Source organism: Patella vulgata, chromosome 8 (assembly GCF_932274485.2).
Source record: "Patella vulgata chromosome 8, xgPatVulg1.2, whole genome shotgun sequence".
Taxonomy (NCBI): Eukaryota; Metazoa; Mollusca; class Gastropoda; family Patellidae; genus Patella; species Patella vulgata.
Genome location: NC_065886.2, coordinates 44,290,875 through 44,311,772, shown reverse-complemented (window position 1 = coordinate 44,311,772; position 20,898 = coordinate 44,290,875). Strand labels below are relative to the sequence as shown.

The 20,898-nt window shown below is 33.6% G+C and overlaps 1 protein-coding gene across 1 annotated transcript in view; it reads left to right on the top strand.

The window, feature by feature from the left end:
• LOC126831181 (cadherin-related tumor suppressor) overlaps positions 1-19,018 on the top strand; it is a 115,647-nt gene extending 96,629 nt beyond the window's left edge. Inside the window, exons 11-17 of the mRNA XM_050561891.2 lie at positions 44-2,294; positions 2,553-4,285; positions 6,808-6,911; positions 13,852-14,165; positions 14,384-14,589; positions 14,876-15,137; positions 15,443-19,018. Coding sequence (XP_050417848.1) covers positions 44-2,294; positions 2,553-4,285; positions 6,808-6,911; positions 13,852-14,165; positions 14,384-14,589; positions 14,876-15,137; positions 15,443-17,142 — 6,570 coding nt within the window. The 3' untranslated portion in view covers positions 17,143-19,018. The remainder of the gene's footprint in view (positions 1-43; positions 2,295-2,552; positions 4,286-6,807; positions 6,912-13,851; positions 14,166-14,383; positions 14,590-14,875; positions 15,138-15,442) is intronic.
• The last annotated feature ends 1,880 nt before the right edge of the window (positions 19,019-20,898 follow it).

Sequence of the window (20,898 nt, the reverse complement as noted above, 5' to 3'; positions counted from 1 at the left end):
GGGAGATTGCTTTGTATTTAATAAAGTTACATTTTTTTTTCAGGGTTCACCTAACAAGAGAACATCAACTGCTACTGTGAAAGTCACCGTTCTTGATATAAATGATAATCGACCTAAATTTACGAACCAATTCCAAGTTTCAGTACCAGAAGACATGAGCGTTAACAGTATAATAATACAAATAACTTCCACAGATAAAGATATTAACGAGAATGCTGTCGCTAATTACGAACTTTTGAATACAACCAACAAATTTGCTATTGATAGAGTGAGTGGAAATTTAACAATTAGGTCAAAATTGGATGCTGAAGAAAAAGATACCTATTCTCTAATTGTTCAAGCTGTCGATGAATCTTTCAGTGTAAAAACTTATGTCAGTGTGAGGATTCTAGATGTAAACGATAATGCACCAATTATTGCCCAAAGCACAATGAGATTTGATCTCCATGAACAAAAGCCACCTAATTTTCCCGTAGGAAAGCTGTTAGCCTCAGATCGAGATATCTCCAAACCTAATAATCAATTCTTCTTTTCGTTGAAAAGACCATCAACTTTTTTTGACCTGGATGCTGAAACAGGAACTGTATCTGCTCTTAACACGATGACATTTATCCATGGAGAAGATGGACCATCATCAGCCAATCACCATTTACTTGATGTCGTAGTAACAGATTTTGGCACTCCAGCCATGTCTTCTGAAGCTCAAATCATCATTAACATCATAGATGCAAATAATTATGCTCCTGTCTTTGAAGAAAAGAGCTACACCTCAGCTGTTCCTGAAAATGCCAGAATTGGTGATCCCATCATCAGAGTTGTTGCTAAGGACGTTAAAGACTTTGGAATCAATGCAGAAATATTTTATGTTCTAGTTGGGGGGAATGGAACATCTTATTTTGATATCAATAGAGAAACCGGCGAGTTATCAGTTGCTGCATCTGTAAATGGTCAAAGAAACAGAGATTTTGCTCTTTTTGTTGAAGCTCGTGATAAAGGTCAGCCCACCCAGTCAGTATCCACAACTGTTCTGCTACAAGTTACTGATGTTAATAATGATGCTCCTACATTCGTTAATGGAGTCTTTGAAGCAGCACTCAGAGAGGATGTCACTGTTGGCCAGAGAGTTGGAACTGTGAGAGCTACTGACAATGATGATGGACTAAATGGACAAGTACAATACATGATCAATGGTGGAGATCCTGAGGAGCTTTTCACTATTGGCAAATCATCAGGAGTTATCAACACTGCAAAGAAGCTTGATTATGAGAAAAGTTTTGTTCACAGCCTGAACATCACGGCTCGAGATATGGGACTTCTGTACAAGGAAACCTCAAGGATTTTTACAGTACGTATCCAGGATGTTAATGACAACCCACCTTATTTTTCTGAAAACATTCTTAGCGGGAAAGTTCCTGAAAATTCTCCTCGTGGAACGGAAATATTCCAAGTTAAAGCTACTGATGTTGATACTCCTCCCAATGCTGTTATTCAGTATTCCATAACAGACAACAGTCAGGACAGATCAATGTTCGATATTAATGCAAACACTGGCATGATATCTTTACAAGGATCAGTGGATTATGAGAGCAAGACAACTTACACCATATATGTAGCAGCCTTTAACCCTGGAAGTTCTTCTTCAACTTTAAAATCAGTCATCCAAGTTTTCATCTATGTCACCAGTGTCAATGAGTTCAAACCTAAATTTGTTCAGAAACAGTATTCATTTAATGTGAGTGAATCCGCACCAGTTAACACTAGTCTTGGATACGTGCTTGCATCAGACGAAGATGCAGGTGCTGATAAAGTAGTTTACTATTACCTCATTGGCTCTAGTAACATGAGAGGGTTTGGAATTAATTCAAAAACGGGCATCATCTTTGTCAATGGAAGACCTGATTATGAATCATCACCTGAGATCATCTTAGATGTTCTGGCTAAAAATCGTGGAAGTGTTGTTGGTGATGATACAGATCAATGTCAAGTACGTATAGATATTGAAGATGCCAATGACCCGCCAGTCTTCTCTCAAGATGTTTACACTGGATTGGTTCCAGAAAATTCTGCAGCAGACACCAATATTATTAAAGTGAATGCAACTGATTATGATATTCAACCTGAAAATCGTCAATTTACATACACAATTCTTGGAGGAAACAGTGGTGGATGGTTCTGGATAGATCGTGTATCGGGTTTGATCAAGACTACTGGTCAGGGTGTTCTAGATAGAGAGACTACATCAGTTTATAATATAACAGTTGGTGCTGTTGACTCGGGGCGACCACCGCAAACAGGTTAGTTTTTTTTTTCTTTATTCATGTGTGGGACGTGCTGATAATGTGTTCTTTTCTTAATTGGTTAAAGAACACAAACAAATCATAAACATTCTGCAAAAAAAAGGAATGTTTAAATTCTTTTCCAGTGGTTAAATCTGTTCATTATAGATATGATCTCAGTATGGCAGTTCTTAACATGAGAGATACAACACTTATAACAGTCTTCAAAATTTATTATCTGTTAAAGAAAACTTACTATGGTATGTATATTTTCAGGTACTGCTCAAGTGAGAATTGAACTCCAAGATGTAAATGATAATGGTCCAATATTTGATCCTTTTACATTGATGGTTAATTTTACTGAAACAAATATTGATGGTACTAGAGTTGTCAGTTTATCACAACACACAACTGACCCAGACTTAGCACCTAACCAAGGACCATACCGATACCAAGCCTTGTCCAGTCCTTCAAATTCAGCTTTTGACATTCAACAGAATGGTCTAGTCCAGACACGATCCATCATCGATCGGGAAAGTGTTGATCATTATGTCGTCCCAGTTCAAGTCACAGATAATGGACAACCTAGAAGAACATCAACCTTATCCTTCACCATTTCAGTAGCAGACGTAAATGACAGTCCACCGGAGAAACGACCCTTAACAATTCTATTTAATGTTTTGGACAAGACCCCATCATCAGGTAAAATAGCTGATGTTCGTCCTCTTGATGACGATCTGATCGGTGATTATTCTTGCACCATACAGAGTGGTAGTGGCTTCACCATCCCTTCCAAGTGTGACTTACATGCATCCAGTAATCCACAAGCAAAAACTTATCGAATAACAGTTTCAGGTTCTGATGGCTTAAATGGGCAAGTCACCTATGATGTCACTGTTCAGGTTTCTAAATTTACTAACTCTACGTTAGAAGACTCTGTTGCCATTCGACTATCAAAAATAAATGTAAAAGACTTTCTTACAAATATTTATTCCAAATTTATGAATTCGATGAGGAATCTTCTTGGCAGTGACAAATCAGTTCTTGTGTTCAGCATACAAAGCTTGGATACAGATTTATTGGTTTATGTAGCAGTTATGGATAATACTGGTGGCCATCTTTCAAGGGAAAATTTGGACACCCTCCTGAAAAATAATCTGAACAACATTGAAACATCAACGAGTGCAGTGATTAAGGAGACCTCCTACAGTCCATGTTATGATGAAATGTGTAAAAACGGTGGTACTTGCAAATACAACATCCTGATGGGAGAAAATTACCAAATTCAAGATTCAGATCATCTTATTCTGACGTCGCTTGTTCCAGACTTTAAGACATTCTGTGAATGCCCACCATCTTACACTGGTGATTTCTGTGAGATTCCGATGGGACCATGTGGTGATACTTATTGCTACAATGGTGGAAGCTGCCAGACTATCAATGGAAAGGAACAGTGTCATTGTACAAATGGCTGGGATGGTCCCAGCTGTCAGCTAGACAAGAATGAATGCAAAAACGATCCATGTCAAAATGGCGGCACTTGTGTCAATTTGGAAGGTTCATTTAAATGTAAATGTGTGTCTGGTTTTCATGGTAACCTGTGTGAATCCAGTTACTATTGTGCTAGCATGCCATGCCAAAATGGTGGTACTTGCAGGAACCTTGACAACGGTTTTATCTGTGATTGTGTCTTTGGATATTTTGGTAACAAATGTAATCAATCTAGTGTTGGCTTTGCCGAAGGATCTTATTTAGAATTTACACCAATCCAGGATTATTCATCTGTTGATATGCATGTTTATTTTTCTACGGTTCAAGAAAAATCGTTAATATTGTTTAACCCTGTCATTGTGGATCAGACAGATGTTGGGTTTCTGGCAGTTGAGGTGATAGAAGGATTTGTCCGTTTCTCAATTAAATTAGGAACATTGAACCCAACTCGGCTGCAAGTCAACACCAAAGTATCAAATGGTAAATGGTACAGACTAGATGTACAAACTAGTAGAGACGTAAGTAGACTTGAACACTTGCTTTAATATCTGATGCCTTTTTCTTAGAAATATCTGTCTGTCTAGCTACAACCTCTTTTGAACTTGAATCTATTTTTAATTTAACTTTTTATTTCTTAAGATAAGCAAAGTCTGTTGAAGAGAATAATTTAGTTCAATGATTAGTTTCCTAGGGCCAATCCTCGCCACGATTTATTCAAATAGCTGTCTTTACCTGGGAACACAAGGATAACATAGAAATTTAGAAAGAAAAAATATCCCAGTCTTGTTTAACTTTGAAACCAGGAAACATGGGGGTTTATCTACTTAACAGAAACTACTATCTTGAGTTGTTAAAAACAAAAGAATTTATAGTTTTGATACTTAGAAACACAATAATGATACATGCAGGTTATTGTTTTATGCGTATTAAGATTGTTAGACATATTTACTGAACCACGATACAACAGTTGACTTGTGGATTGTAAATAAAAAACATTGTTGACCTTACAACACTTTAGTGTCATTTTATCACAGCCAGGTAGGTATAAGGCAGAATTTGAGAAAAAAAAAACATGCATATTTAAGATTCGTGTAGGTATCCCCATTTGTTGAGTAAAAGTTTCTTTAGGCCACTTACTGTAGTCTTGTGTGCTTCTAGTAAACCGTAAGCTGAAAGACACAATTAGAGTATGGGGTTATCCCATTTATAGCTGTTCAAGCATTGATCATTTTATGAAACATGAATTCCAAATTAAAGTGGGAAAATAAACGTATTAAATTTATACTTAAAGCAGCTGTACTACTCATGCGATATACTTTGCAGTAACTAGATCAGAGCTTGAATTTTCAATACTGATGTTCTAATAACTAAGAAATAATGGGACTAGTCATCTCCTAAACGGTTCAGTTTTTGTACATATTTAAGAAGGATTTGCTTTCTTTTTCTTGAAAACAACATAGAAGCTATTAGGTCTAGGGCTACTGGGTGTAAAACATATAAATTGTGAAGGTAACAGGTGCACTGCTCTATATGTCAAGTCAATACCAACACAATAACATCTACAAGCTTACACTCCTGTACGCAAATATTATCAGACATGCTTTTAGAATTTAATTTGAAGGGTAATACAACTACTAATGTGGGATTACAGTGAAGTAGCTAGAAATAGTTCCATCTGGGGCGTCCCTTGAATTTACCATCTCCTGAAAAACAGAACACAATATACACATCAAACATCCTTTCCGACAGAAAGCAGTGGTTTTTTCGTGGAAAAATAAAATGTGTCCAGTATCTTTTTTGCAATGCAGAAGGCCAAGGCCAAAAAGAGCTACCCATGGAGGATCACTCACTCTGTCCTAGCTGTCCTACTGGCCGATTAGTTGATTCATTAACAGAAACGGTCACCTTCCTTAACTTGTGGAAGAGAGGGAGATAGTGTTTCACATCCACTTGACATAAACTAGGTCATTTCAGGACTAACATATGGTTTAATTTTATTTCAATAATACGCTTGCATGTAGGGGTCTTTAGCAGTGGGAGGAACCAAAGGACCCGGAGAAAACCCACAAAGTTGGACAGACGAAACTACTCCTTGTCATGTACAAGCGGGGAATGACATACTTGACTCAATGACATACCTTCACTGCTAAATTGAAACATTCCTGTGTTGAATCGAAATAATAGAAATAAAGAATTGTCATGTGTTAGTCCTGACGTCAACTTTTCCCATCCTCACCATTAAAATCTAAATGCGGTGATAATTGGGCAAAACAATGATTGTTTGATTTAAACAATTTGTCCATAAAACTTAACATTATTTGCAAGTTTATACAGTTCGTTTTAAAATATTTCCCAGTGTTTTTCAAATTAACATGTGACTCATGCAGATTTAATTTAAAGCATAAAAATTTCAAATATTTTGGTGGGGAAAAAAAGGGCAGGTTAAATAATCTCGAGCGATGTGCACCTTTAAGAACTACAAGACTGGATCCTAGTTAGATTGTGTCAATAAAGTTGAAAACAAGGGGTATTCGTCTATTATCGTTCTTTTATTGTCAAAGTGAATTACCTTCATTTAGAATTCTCTCTTCATTGAAAACCACTTGCATTGCGTGGAGAGGATTTGTTGCCGAATACTAATTGCCCTCATTGATAAAAACTTTGCAGAAAAACAAAGTCTAAATCAACTTGACTTAGTTTAAAAATGGCCTGTATTTTATACAAGTTTTGAGGGGGTTCATTGAATACTGTTTGTCGAAAGCGTATTAATTGAGGTTTTTATTAGTCACTCACAATAAAAACGCTGTTATTCTCGAATTTCAACCAAATATTTGATGAAATTAATCCATATTATTTCAATCAGTTTAATAACAAAATTGATATTTGATGACAATCTGGCAGAACTCATAATTTCATTTAATTTGTTTATAATTGCAAATGGAACATAACATTTGTTTTTATTCCTGATGCTTGTGACAGGATGACTTTATAATAAATTCCTGACGAATTTGTTAATCAAATATGAATTTGAATACTTCAGGTGGCCATATTGAAAGTTGTGGTCTGTAATGAGGGAGCCACATCCTGTAACCAGTGTGTTGGACAGAATCCTTCCTGCTATGATTCTAAAGCTCTCAATTTTGGGTAAGTTATGGATATTTTATTAATAGATAACCATTATCTTTCCGATATGGATTTTTGTTCCTTTTAATAAAGATAGAATACAATCTTCAAAACATGATGACTTGTCTGAATATGATTTTGGTACTTGTAAAAACACCACAGCCATTCCTAGGCTTATAGCCACTGGTGTATTTATTCAGATTATCTCTTTCGAAAATTCTCTAACTGCCTTTCCCTTAAATGACGATGCCTCTGCTTTTAGCTTTGGTACATTTCATTTATAGCTGAATAATATTGTTCCAATATCATGTTGAAGGCAAGCTTTATCGGACTGAAATCAGTCTTATATATTGTCAATGATATTGTAGTAGAAATCCCAGGAGGTCGGGAATTAAAATCCGATCAATTATCCAAGACTAGACCAGTCTCTTTGCCTGTCTTCATACTCTTAATGATCATTGATAGATTAGTTTAATGAGATAAATCGGATTTAGAATTGTCCAGCTCATAATTAAAACATATTGTCAGACCTGATCCTACATCATACGGTTACTACTTAAAATTAATAATGTATGTATTCAGTATATGTAATAGTTTGTGTTAGATTTACAGGAATATAAAAGTTGTATATAGAACGTAAAAGTATTGATTTGTATTAAACCAGATTAACTGAGAATGTGTTTTCAGGTTCATATTAGTTATGGCCGCTTTCAGTCTTCCATAACATTGCGAAAAAAGTTATTAAATTTTTTATTTATAAGACACATTTTTTTAGGTTTGTTAATAAAAATCAGTCACCATTTTCATAATACTTCCAGAATGGCATACAAGGTCTGAAGTTCAATTGTCTGCAAAATATCAACCAGAAATTAAACATATATTAAGGGGTCCCCATTGTATCTGTCCTCACAATGTTCATTTATTATGTTACAATCAGTGGATAATAAAGACAATAAATAAATAATGTCCACTTCATAATAATTTGTGTATGGTCTATAAATTTTAACGCCCTTTTAATCCCTTTATCACCATTTTGTTACATACTGTGGTTAATATCTGTATACCCATATAGTGAAGTATTATGATTAGTACTATAGTTTAAAATGAAATTAAAGAATTTTTCTAACAACTTCAAGACTTCAGTATTTACAGCTTTATCAATTTCTTTGGTCAGTGGTCATGTCTGTATGTCTTATTTTGAACAGAATAAATGCCTCTAGTGTATCGGACTGTAGATCGAGAAAACAGCAATCTGCATAGGCTAGAGCCAATATACATGTCATTTCAATTTCTTTGAATTCTATTCTGTTCATATTAAATATTTCCGAAATGATGATTTGGAGGTTGATGATTTGATATACAATTAATCGGTCATGATCAAATTGGATTGTATGCAAAATTTGAGACACCAAGCTGTTGCTGGGATGCATAAGTCGCACAAATTCTTTTAGTAGTTTTCAAGGAATTAAAAAAATGTTTTTGAAACATTCGTTACTCTAAGTAGGTCAGTGCTTGGATTTTTGATCACTAGTTAACAAGTCAAAGGTTGATTTAAATATGATATTCAAATTTATTATCTTGTTGATTGCGATAACGCCTCTTTAATGGGGAAGTAAGAATTTTTCTAGGAGCAATAAAGAATAATGTATGTATATTAATTCACTGTCAGATTTTGATGAAATTTATTCTTTTTTTATTTGAGTATGAAGATGTCAATGTCAACAAAAACATGAGAGTTCATAATAAGATTTATTTCATTCTTAAGAAGATATTTTTAGAAACTTATTTCATTCATAAAGTCAAAAAAAAAGATGGACATAGTTTTATATATGCATCCCTGAGAACACCTGCTGCCACAAAATATACATCAAATTTGAAAATAAGAAATGGAATTCTGTCTAAAATGGCTAGAACTCTTTAATTTGAATAAAAAAAAACACCTTGGATTTGCTGTGTGATATGAGTATTTGTCTGCAGAACGTTTAAAGTCTTGCACTCACAAAAAGAACCAATGTTTAGATTTTACTTATTATGTGTTCCACTGTCGTCAATTGAAACCCCCCCAAAAAAACTAAAGTTACTAGACAAATTTTGTATTCCACTGTCGTCAGTTGAAACCAAAAATAAAACTATAGTTACTAAACAAACTGACATCCACTTATATTTAAAATGAAAATTTAATTGTATGTATTAATCATTAGTTGAAATAACACATCAGATCAATGCAATTCAAGAATAAATCAAAGCGATTTAACTCCTTTAATCTGATATTTAGATGTTTTGCAAAGTTAAGACACACTGTGCCAAGAAGTGTGTAGTTTTGTTTTTAAAAAAAGGGACATATACAACAGGGCAACTGAGTGTATAGGGATCAGAGTTACTTATATTTAATAGGATCCAAGTTGGGTAACTCTGTTCTACACATATCATGTATGTTGACATAACGTAGTAAAGATATGTTAATTGCCTTCACTATGTGGCACCTGATGAAATTGAACTGGAAGGATTAAGTGATACTCTATGTTCTTATGTGTAAAACTAATAATAAGTGGGGTGTTCAGTCTGCTTTCTCCTGCTGCAGACCGTTACAAGCAGTAATTGGGAACCTTTTATCCACCTTTTATTACAAAAATGAATAAGTAACATAGATATTATCCGAAGCATATTACCCAAATGAAATTGGTTCAAATCAACATTTGTGTTACACTGATAGGATTAGAAATAGTCTATTTGGTATGGCTTCAAAATGGCACATGATTTTGCGTTAGACAAACTATGGTGTTAAAATATTGTGTCGCATATCTCGCTAGAAACGGTACTCTGTCTAAAGTGATTTAAGGAATCGTTGTTCAAGTAACGTGAATTACTGAATCGATGTTCAAATACACAATATAGAATAGAATCTGAGTATAACTTCTGCCACTAATCCCGATATGAATACAGCATAAGTTTAAAATAATAGATGTTGAATACATGATATATTTGGTAGTGTTGTTTGTTCAGGGTCGACAGCTACACTAGGGTTGTGGTGGGATTGAAATTGGGAGTATAAGGGCAGCTCAAGCTGAGAAGTGACATAGGCCTAACTAGAGGTATTACACTACCACTTTTTGGGGTTATACTTCTTTTAGTTTAAAGGCTCTACCTTTACAACGCGGGATAAACAGCTAGTGGTTTTGACAAAATTAATGTCAAGTGGATGTTAACCCCATTTTCTCTCTATATAAAATATTTGTATTGTATATTGTAGGATGTAAAGTATCATATAACCATTTAGGCAGGTAGAAACATGTGATATTATGTTGTGGGTTATAAGGTTTTCCTTACTACATCACATACCATATCCATAGACAAAATATGTAAATCATATTCATTGTTAATAGAAAGAGAAATCTCAATTAACACTTGTCAACATATATTTCTTTATATATGAAATGAAACCAGGTTTAACATTGTCTCTTCTAATTCAAGGAAACACTAGTCCCTTAATATCTGCTCTGTCTCATAAACATCCCCATATTTTTATGTTCCAATACTGATTTGCCATTAAACTTCATTTCTTTCTAGAAAGGGAAAACATATTCTGAACTGTGCAACACTCTTTTCATTATGCTTCATACCTAACATGAAGTGTTTTGGATTGATTTTCTTGTCTGTATGGATCTATTGTTCATCACAGATTTAGAATAACGATTAGAAAAAGAAGACACATTATTTATTGCTCTGTTAAACACTGATCTTCAATTTATTCATATTCTCACATGATGACAATTGTCTGACATTGAAATACATAAAAAAAAATTCAAATTGAAAAACAGAATCTTATTGCAGTGTTTATTTGACAATGAGCTATGCAAACATAGAAAGGAATTTCCTTTATTTTTTTTAATGTGTTATGTAGACATGTTTGGGTAGACTGATACATGTATATAAGCAATTAAATTAGATCTTTGTTTTGGGATCTTAGGTCCTTGGTATTCATTTTACACACACACATACTAATCATTTAAACATACCCTAAAATACAAAATGTTACAAAGTGTAATTTGGCTTAAATATACCAGTGGTAGGTACGATATTCCCTAGGTCAAGCGTGGTATCAGACATGACAGACAAAATTTGGGAGGCTTTTTGTCACCTAAAGGAATGAATTATAGGTAATTCAAGAACATGATTACTTTAAAGATGGAAGCCATTTAACTGTCACAGACAATAAACATCTAATTGAACATTGTAAATACAGGTTTTCTCAGCTTCAACATGGCTGAATTTGTGAAGCAGAAAATTGTTTGAAAAACACCTTACTAAGAAAATAAAATCACAATTATTATTTGCTATGAATAAACTTTAATGAAATTACAACACATTTCATACGACGTAGGTTGCTTTGTTTACTCTTTTCAAAAAATATTATAAAAAGGTATACTTTTGAAGTTTGTGAACATCAGAGAGAGAACAATATGTAAATTAGCCGACTGGAACATTTTGAAGTATACACAGTTTGATTACAGTAGTTGTTCATATAATTTCCCAAAGTAAAACTATGTTATTCATATCATAAATGAATTTGTAATTATAAATAAGCCTACATTTACGTTATAGTGTATAATTGTGTTTTGAAATTTCTTTAATTGAAGATCTAAAGTAAAATTGCTTTGTTTAGAGTGTTTTTTTTTTTCTTTTTCAACATGAAAGTGCTTTGATAATATAAAATTGGTCTTTTGTATTTGGTCTTTTATATTTGGTCTTCTCTGTTAAACTTTTTTCAGTAAATAAAAAATTTGTAATTATGAAAAAACTTAAAGATACATTATGTAAGATTTAGATAAAGAGCTAGTCATTCTTGCTATAATAGTTCAAAAAAAGATAATGCAAAATGAATAATTTGAAAATTTCATTCAAATTACTCTATTGCGAGCAAAGATATTAGCCTTTGAAGGTTTGACAAGGCGTGTGCAATATTTTCAACAACCGTACTTTTTGCTTCTCCATTTTTAGCTTAAATCAAAATATCGCTGAACTGTTCTAATCTATTTAATATCAGAGAAATCTGATGCCATCGAGAGTTTATTATGGCCTGGACAAGTTAATTAATGTCTAAATAATAATTTAGAAAACATTTCAGGCCTAAAGAAAGACCTGCAATTGTCAGATTTAGCTCTTGCATAATGTATGTTTAATTAAAAAATTTATAAATTTAGTATGTTGACAGAATAATACAAACTTTTATAATAAGAGTGCGCAATATTTTATTAGTGTATTAATGACTTCCATTTTATTTAAATTATTGTATTAATGACTTCCATTTTATTTAAATTATTGTATTATAGATTCTGTCACTGATCTACAAACATTTAATTTTATTATATATAACTTATAAATATTCTCATTTATTACTTCAGCTGTTTCAAGTAATAATTATCACCTGTAGATATGTAGGCTTATTTTAAACAAAAGCTTGACTACAATAACACAGATATCTGTATTAGGTTTAATTAGGATACAGGACAGGTAGTTATAGCCTATCTCGGGGTCAGACAGTTTGTTGACTGCTGTATATGTATTTATTTGAATATAGATAAATATCTATAATTATTGTTGAAGAATATCAGATAGATAATACACTGTTTGTAATAGGATGTTCTTTCCTTTATACATAAATTAAAAAGTCAATGTCAACATCGTATTTAACAATATTTTCCAGCTCATTGTTGATATTTTGGCAAGATAGATACAGAAGAACGCGGGTTATTTAACAAAACAAAATAGGATCTATGTTTTAATCTGATTGTGTTTAAGAAAGCCAATTTAAAATCTTGAGCAAAAAAAGGCCCATGATATTCTTGATTCTGCTTAATTATTTCTCTTGGGGAGGGTTTTGCTGGATCAAAATCAACTTTTAGCCGATCTTAGTGCAAAATTTGATAGCACCGCTTTCTTGTTGTAAATTTGTATGTCTAGCAGCTATAAAAATAAAGCCAATGTAGGCTACTTAAATCGAACAATGCTATGACAAATATCGATTATAATAGTTATGAAACTTAATACTATGATTCACACCTTGTAGGGAGGTTCTATTTATTATTCATGACAAATGTTGTTATAAATAAATTCATTCAAGATATTGCCATATTAATTAAAGGGAAATAACTCCTGTGAAGAATTTTAAAAAATTGGTGCTGATCAGGAAATTAAAATATTGTTTAAAAATTAATAAATGTATGATACTATGGCTGTTAAAGTACTTATCTAAATTAATGATTGATATTATATTCACATATTTGTAATTCAAATTTTTAAAAGTAGACCTATTCATCCCACAAAAATTTAATTTTAATTTATGATTGATGCATGCCTTGGTCCATTGACTACTGGTATATTACTTCAAAGGTTTATTACCACTAAACTGACTGATAGACATAATAATATTATTGAAGTATTTGTACATTCGACAGCTGTTACATAAAACTGACAGTCAAATATTTGGGTATTGGAGAAAATAAATCTCAAGATTTTAATGTTGTCGTAGCTCATGACATCTGGCTGTGGTCGTATGTTGTGTTACCTGTCAACCTATGTTTTGAATTTGTCCAATTACAACCTTTGACGATTCTAAACAAATCGATATATTTTATTTAACTACTGCAACGGTTAAAAGAATTACATCAAAATGCATACATATTCATTTGAGAAACAAAATTTTAACTTTGTCCAAATATTGTAGTCATTCATTACAATTTGCAAGTTCCAACAGATATGGTTACTATGTTTAAAGGATTTCAATGACTAATTACTTCATTTTTTGAATAACCTCGCAAATTTGAATACCAAAACAGTTTGTCTTAGACAGTAGTTTATAGTAATGTCTAATAATATTATTGTTTATGTTCATTTCAGATTTTTATTGAAGCAAATTGAAAATTTGATATAGAAAGTAAAATATTCTTTTTTTATTCTTCAGGAACCATTTTGTACAAGGGTTATTATTGAGTATTGGTGGTGTGAGTAAAATTGAAAATATCTTAAGTAATGGAAGAGACATCTTATCCCACGATTTTATTGGCTGTATGCACAGTTTTAACGTCAACGGACTGAATGTTCTCAGTACAGAGCTGGCATCGAAACATCAAGGAATTTCTGCCTTTTGTCCCAGAAGATCATTTGATAGTCCCTGTACTACGACTAATTGTGGTAATGGCGGAAGCTGTATCGATGAATGGGCATCTGCTCGGTGTCAGTGTTCTGACAGTTACATGGGAAAAACTTGTGAACAAGGTATGATTTAAAAAAATTTTCAGTGCAAACATTGCCTTTTAAAAATAGGAACTAAGATGCTTATTTTCAATATTTTACCACAATCACAGGATAAATATATTCTATTGATTCAATGTGTTTTATTTTTGAACACCGGCAATGGTTACCAGTAATTTTATAAAGGTATTATCTCTAATTGTTGATTAATCTTAAATAATTTTGTTCTTTTATTTTAACAGAATGGGAACCGTTTGGTTTTGCATCTGATGCCAAAGTCACCTTTAAACTACGTGAAACATATCGTAGAGATCAACTATTGGCTGATTCATCAGGACGTAAAAAACGGGCGACCAAGACGTCAGAGGTATTCATCAGACTTCGAACAGTTGAAGAAAATGGAGCCATATTCTATTCCACAACTGTTGATACCAAATGTGTTTTATGGGTAAGTGGTTTGGGTAATCTCCAGAAATTACAATAATAATTTTCATGAAGTAAAATTGCAACTCTGGCTGAATTATCTAAAACTGTATATTTATACAAAACAAGACATTGGTGCCTATCTTGTCATGAATATTTCCATTTAAAAACCATAGTACCTTAAACTCAATAATGAAAATGTCTTAAACTGTTTGTAAAAATCTAATTTTTTTGTAAAAAATTTGGTTAAAAACTAAAAGCCCAATTTCTGTGATGTAAACTAATTTTTTGTATTTTTTAAATATTTTTAGCTTGAAAAGGGAACATTACGTTTTGTACTGACACCACCAAAAGCTGTGAATGATCCTTTAGATATGGATGCTGTATTAACAGATGGCAAATGGCACAACATCACCATTACATCGATTGATAATGTATTTGTTTTAAGTGTTGATGAACAAAGATCAGAACCTAAAGATTTTGGAGCTGGTTTTATCTTTTCATCAATGGATGTGAAGGAGATGGCATTGAGTGGTGAAAGGGTAGTTCCTCCGTCTGGACAAAGAGTTGTTGGTAAGTTAATAACCATATTAAATTTTTCTAAAAATTCAGCAACACACTTTATTCTTGTAGCTCAATTTTTTTTACAATCACTGGTAATGTGCCTTAAATATATCTTCAGTGCTGTTGGGAGATTGAAGAATCATTCCTTTGGATCATCAGGCATAGATTGACACGGGTTAAAAAGATGTAGCTTTATTTCTGACCTGAGAAACCGATTTAACTTGTTTTGAATATCCATGCAGTCATTACAAAAGTAAAAATATAATGCTACTGATTTCAATACATGATTTTAACCTTTTTTCAATGATTTTCAGGTTTGGATGGTTGTATATCAGAGTTCCGTGTTGACAAACAAAAGCTACCATTTGATGGAAAAACAGATAAGTACGCTATTACTATAAACGGAAGCGTGGAGACAGGATGTAAGGCTTTGTGTCTAGATAATCCGTGTGGTGCTGGAAATGTTTGTGATATTCGTGGAGAAGCTTTTGTGTGCCGACAGTTGGCTGGTGGCCCTGGTGGACTTGACACTGGAATTATTGTAGTGATTGTTTTCTTTGTGATTCTTATTATTGCGATTTTGATAGTGTTCATATTATTCCGTCGACGCAGAAGTATGTTCCCATGCAAAGGCAATGACGCCAAGACGAACAAAACAAATGGAGCTCTAGGAAGAGACACCACTGATTCGACGTTACGAGGAATGCCAATTTATGCAACAAGAAATGAGGAATTGCTTCAAAATCAATTAACGGAAGAGCTAAACTACCACAAAAATTCGGCTCTTTCTTCTAGGCCTGATCTCATTGGTTCAAATTATGTTGGTCGTCCAGGCTCGCGTCCATTAATGATAGATGATGGAACAGTGATTATAGAAAATGGAGAATTAGAACAAATACAATTGGCAGACGACGAAATGCCAGAACATTATGATTTAGAAAATGCCAGTAGTATAGCGCCATCAGACATTGATGTAGTGCAGCATTATAAACAATACAGAAGTGGGGAGGGACCTCGTTATCGACAGCATCCCCACATGCGTCCCCATAATTCTCATAGACCTCGGGAGAGTCCATTAACAGTGTCTGGACGACCTCCCTCCGCACTTTCACGAGAAAGTCCCAATATTCATAATTTCCAAAACAGTGCTCATTTAAGACAATCACCTGTATCAGTCACTGGTTCAGCGTTATCAATGCCTTCACGGCCAAATCCACACAAATTAAACAATGGCGCAAATCGCCCGAGCTCAGCTCAAGCAGTGTATATTCATGGACCTCATCACAGAAATAGTCCGATAACTCAATTAAATATTCGTCAAAATCCACAACATAATAGCAGTCGTAGTTCACTAGGTAGCCATCATAGCCACAGCACAAACTCTTCAGTTCCAAGAAACAATCTCAGCAAACCCCTGCGTAATGGTAAACCCAAACATGTGAAGGGATTAACTGTTGAAGAGATTAATAGACTAAATGCTCGACCAGGCCCACCGAGTCCTGCTAGTTTACAAGAAGCCATGTCTTCTTCTAGCGAAGGTAAACGAAAACTTAAAATGAAGCCAGTTGAACTCATACATGGGGACGGTAGCATTTTACTTGAACCTCCAGATTCTAGTTCGAGCGATAGCGGTGCTAATGATTCATTCACATGTTCGGAATTCGAATATGAAAACGATCATCGAACAAGAAATGACTTTGATCCAGAAACAATGATATTTTCTAAGTTGACAGAAGTGGATAATGAAACTGATGACATTCCTGTGCAGAACCGAAGTAATTCCGACGGCATGCATTCTAACTGTGATTCATTTACGAGCACGCTCATGTCATCCGAGGAACATTTTCTTCCCCAAAAAGGACCTAATGGAGCATTCAATATAGACTCGTTATTAAATTGGGGGCCGAATTTTGATAAATTAGTGGGTGTGTTTAAGGACATTGCTTTACTGCCAGATACAGAGACACAGCCTCTTGAAGGTGGAATTACAACAGATCATGAAGAATACGTGTGAAAACTGTTAAAAATTTAAAATATTTAAATAAAAACTGACAATGCAAACTTCATTGTAGAATAAAAAGAAATATTTATCGTGTACTTCAAATTTGTACTTGATGTGTGACATTCTTTAATGTTTTATGTATTTATAACCAAAAAGTGTTTTTCTGTACTTAAAAAAAGTTTTGATATTCCTGAACTGTTTACCGGTACTTTTTATAATATTTTAGAATACTTTAAATCATCAGTTTTCATTGAAATTTGATCATAAGGTCAAAGAACCAGAGTGTTCTAATATCATCTTCACAAGCCATGAATATCTTTTTTCATAGACTCTAGCTGGATTGAGACTACTGCATATTATTTAATTATGATGTAAACATTTGTTCATCTTAAAAAATATTAATTAAAGAATTGGCTAAATACAAAATAATGCAATAGATTCACTAATTTATTAAGAATTGAAAGTCCAAAAATTATTGAGAAGTGGCATCCAGTGTCTAAAACACTCTGGTTTTTAAATAGAAATCATGGTTAGAGACAGTTTCTGTAAATGTGTGTGTCTGTATGGAATGACTTTAGTTGATGTATGATAAATAAATTATTTACACCTTTCAAATCAAATGCTCTGACATTTTGAATTTTAACTGCTGAGGTTCATCATGCAATATTTTATACATGCATATCATCCTTTATATATATATATACATATTTCATTCTTCTTTTTTTTATCTCTAAATTAGAGATTTCCAGATATATCATGCTCTTGCCAAATAATGTATTTTTATAACCTATGAAAAGTTTATCAATGTTCGAAGTTACGTAAGTCTTTTCACAAATACCTAATAAACAAAAAGTAAATAACACTAAGTGCTTAAATTAATTAAAATATAACATAAATATCCCACACTTTTCTTAGTTTCAATTAAATGGGGGGAAAAGCTTTAGATGTGTATTTGATTTTGAATTTTAAAAAAAACAACTGATATTGTACATATATCTATTTTGTGTTTTTATTTTAAATTGTGTAGTTAGTATTTGCCTTTTAAAGACAAGCTATGCAATGTTTTAAGTTAAGATCTGTATTTGTGTATTTAATTCTTTTTTTATTTTTCAACTTGTTTTGTTCACTCTACAGCTGTATTTGTGTATTTAATTCTTTTTTTATTTTTCAACTTGTTTTGTTCACTCTACAGCTTGAAAATTAAAAATATTGTTTCATTATTTTGTATATTTTTTGTAATTATTTCACCAGTCCAATTAAATTGTGAATATTTAAGTTTTTACATGTAAGAATAATATAGTAATTTTGTATATTGTAAAAAATGATAATTCAAATTTTAAAATAAAATATAATATGAATATATATATGTACATTATCTTGATTTTTATGCCTATATACGTTCTTTGAGCTGCATAATAGATTTCTTCTCCTCGCAATAGCAGTAGAAAACCCATCTTGAAATAGTTTTATATCTGCAGGGTTCACAGTGTGACTTTTTGCACATTTTTTCCGAAAGCCCAGAAGGTTTATTCCAAATTCCAAATGCAAAATTCCAAATTCATGTCTTACCAATAAAATAGAAAACTGGCAGCCCCCCTCAATTAAACAAATTAGAATTTAAATAAATTGTAATTTTACACAACTAATTAGTGCTAGTTTACCTATCTGATGCCTGGGCCAGATAAACACCCGTTCCAAATTACTAGATTCCAAATTCGAAATTCCAAATGCCAAATTCCAAATTCGACATAATCACGTGACATTACAATCATCATGGCTGCTGCAGAGAAGATAAGTGTCGCCGATGTGGCAGATTTGACCTATATGTTCAATATCTGTGGAACTTTTAAACTGTTCACATCTGCCGAAGCAAACCGGAACTGGAATATTGTTATTATACTCTATCTGATTAGTCAAAAGCAAAACCTGATCCGATTGGTAAGTTCCGATTTGGAACTTCGCATTTGGAATTTGGAATTTGGAATGAGCCTTCTGCGCTTTTGTACACTTTTACTATGCCACCAAGAGTTGGCAGAATTACAGTTGTCAAGCAAACTTTTGGCCCTTGTAAGCCTTGTTCGTTGAACACCTAAATCATTTGTTAGTTTCCAAAGTATTGCATTGTTCACTTACTTTATTACCAGAGTAAATGGATTCTAGTGGGAGTATAAGTGAATTGAGCAAACACTTCCATTATAATAGGGGTTGGGATGGGCTAGTGGTCTACTAGTGTCACACTTCATCCTCTGACTTGCCACCTCTGACTTGCCGTTGTGGGTTTGATCCGTGGTGTGATCGTATGCGGCTTGGAGATAGGGGCACCCTTCACAACATACTGGTTTTTTTCCTGCTCCTCCAGCTCCTTCGGTTTACTCCAACAGGAAAGACCCCTGCGCGTGCGTTAACATAATAAAAATGAAAATGTGACAACTTGTCTGCGGATGTGTGATATCACTTTCAGTGGAAGCAGAGGTTAAACAACAAGAACAGCAACAACCTCCATTTTTCTTGAAGGCTTTTTTCATTCATGTAGATTGCCGATTTTTTGACAGTAAATCACAAAATACTTCCTGAAGAAATTAATATTCATATCGGGTTAAAACTACATTCTATTTTCCTTTTGAAAATAATAAATATTTCATTTTATAATTATAACATATTCCAGGTATAGATATACCATTTAGAGATCTCAAAAAAGTGGACGAAAAGCCCTATCAAATGAGAACAAGTTAATTTGTAATTTGAAGATTTAACTTCCCTGTATATATCTTTCTGGGTACAGTTAAAACAGTCCTGACTTAATGGATGAATGAAGTGGGGTTTAACGTCCTACTTTTCAGTACCAACCGGGCCAATACGGACATACGCCATACAGTCAGTTATGTACAAAATTTTGACTGGACAACAACTGTCAAGGGTTATTTAACGCACAGGTCAACATGTAGGTCTACACAGGACGTTGAAATCAACAAACGAATACTAGCCGAATTCTCGAATGTGTTTCGGCCTTCTCCAGAGCAGCTAGAGTAGTCTCCATTTTTTTTAACACTTGAAAGGTGCTGGATACGAGACTGCATTGGAGAATGGTGATGATTGGGATACATGTCTCAAAAAAGACGCCCGACAACCATATATAGGCCTAACTATAATGACACACGGGAGTTTCTGTTCTCTATTTAGGCGTCTTCATTTTCATCCCCAGTCCTGCAAAATTTAGGCCTAGATTAGAAATCCATAAATTTTTAGCGTTTTGCATATAAGAAGAAATTATTACCGTTACCACCTAAACAAATTGGGTTGTCAAACCTGACCCTACATAAGGGCATCTGGCATAGCTTTATAGATGAAAAGTGGCGGGAAATCGGATGGTGTAAAATACCTAACCTTTGAATTACAATTGGGCTACAGATATAACTTTGATTATAATTTGAATTAAGCAGAACAGTAGGATGTAAAACCCAACTTCATTTGTAGCGGCCTAGCGAATATACCCTAATATGCCCCGTTGGAACAGAATCGGCCTTAGCGCCGCTGTCGTGAAAAACTTCCCTCATAGCACTCTTCATTAGCCCAGCCGCGGCAGAACAGTAGAATGTTAAGCCCCATTTCATTTCATTTCATTTGTAGCACACTGTTATGCCCCGTTGGAGCAATATAGGACGTTAAACATTATTGCATCTTTTTCGGTGGTAACATAACCCCTGCGTGGCTATCAAGTCGTTTGGATGTATATAAAACCCAGGGATCCGTGTATTTAGTGGGCATTGC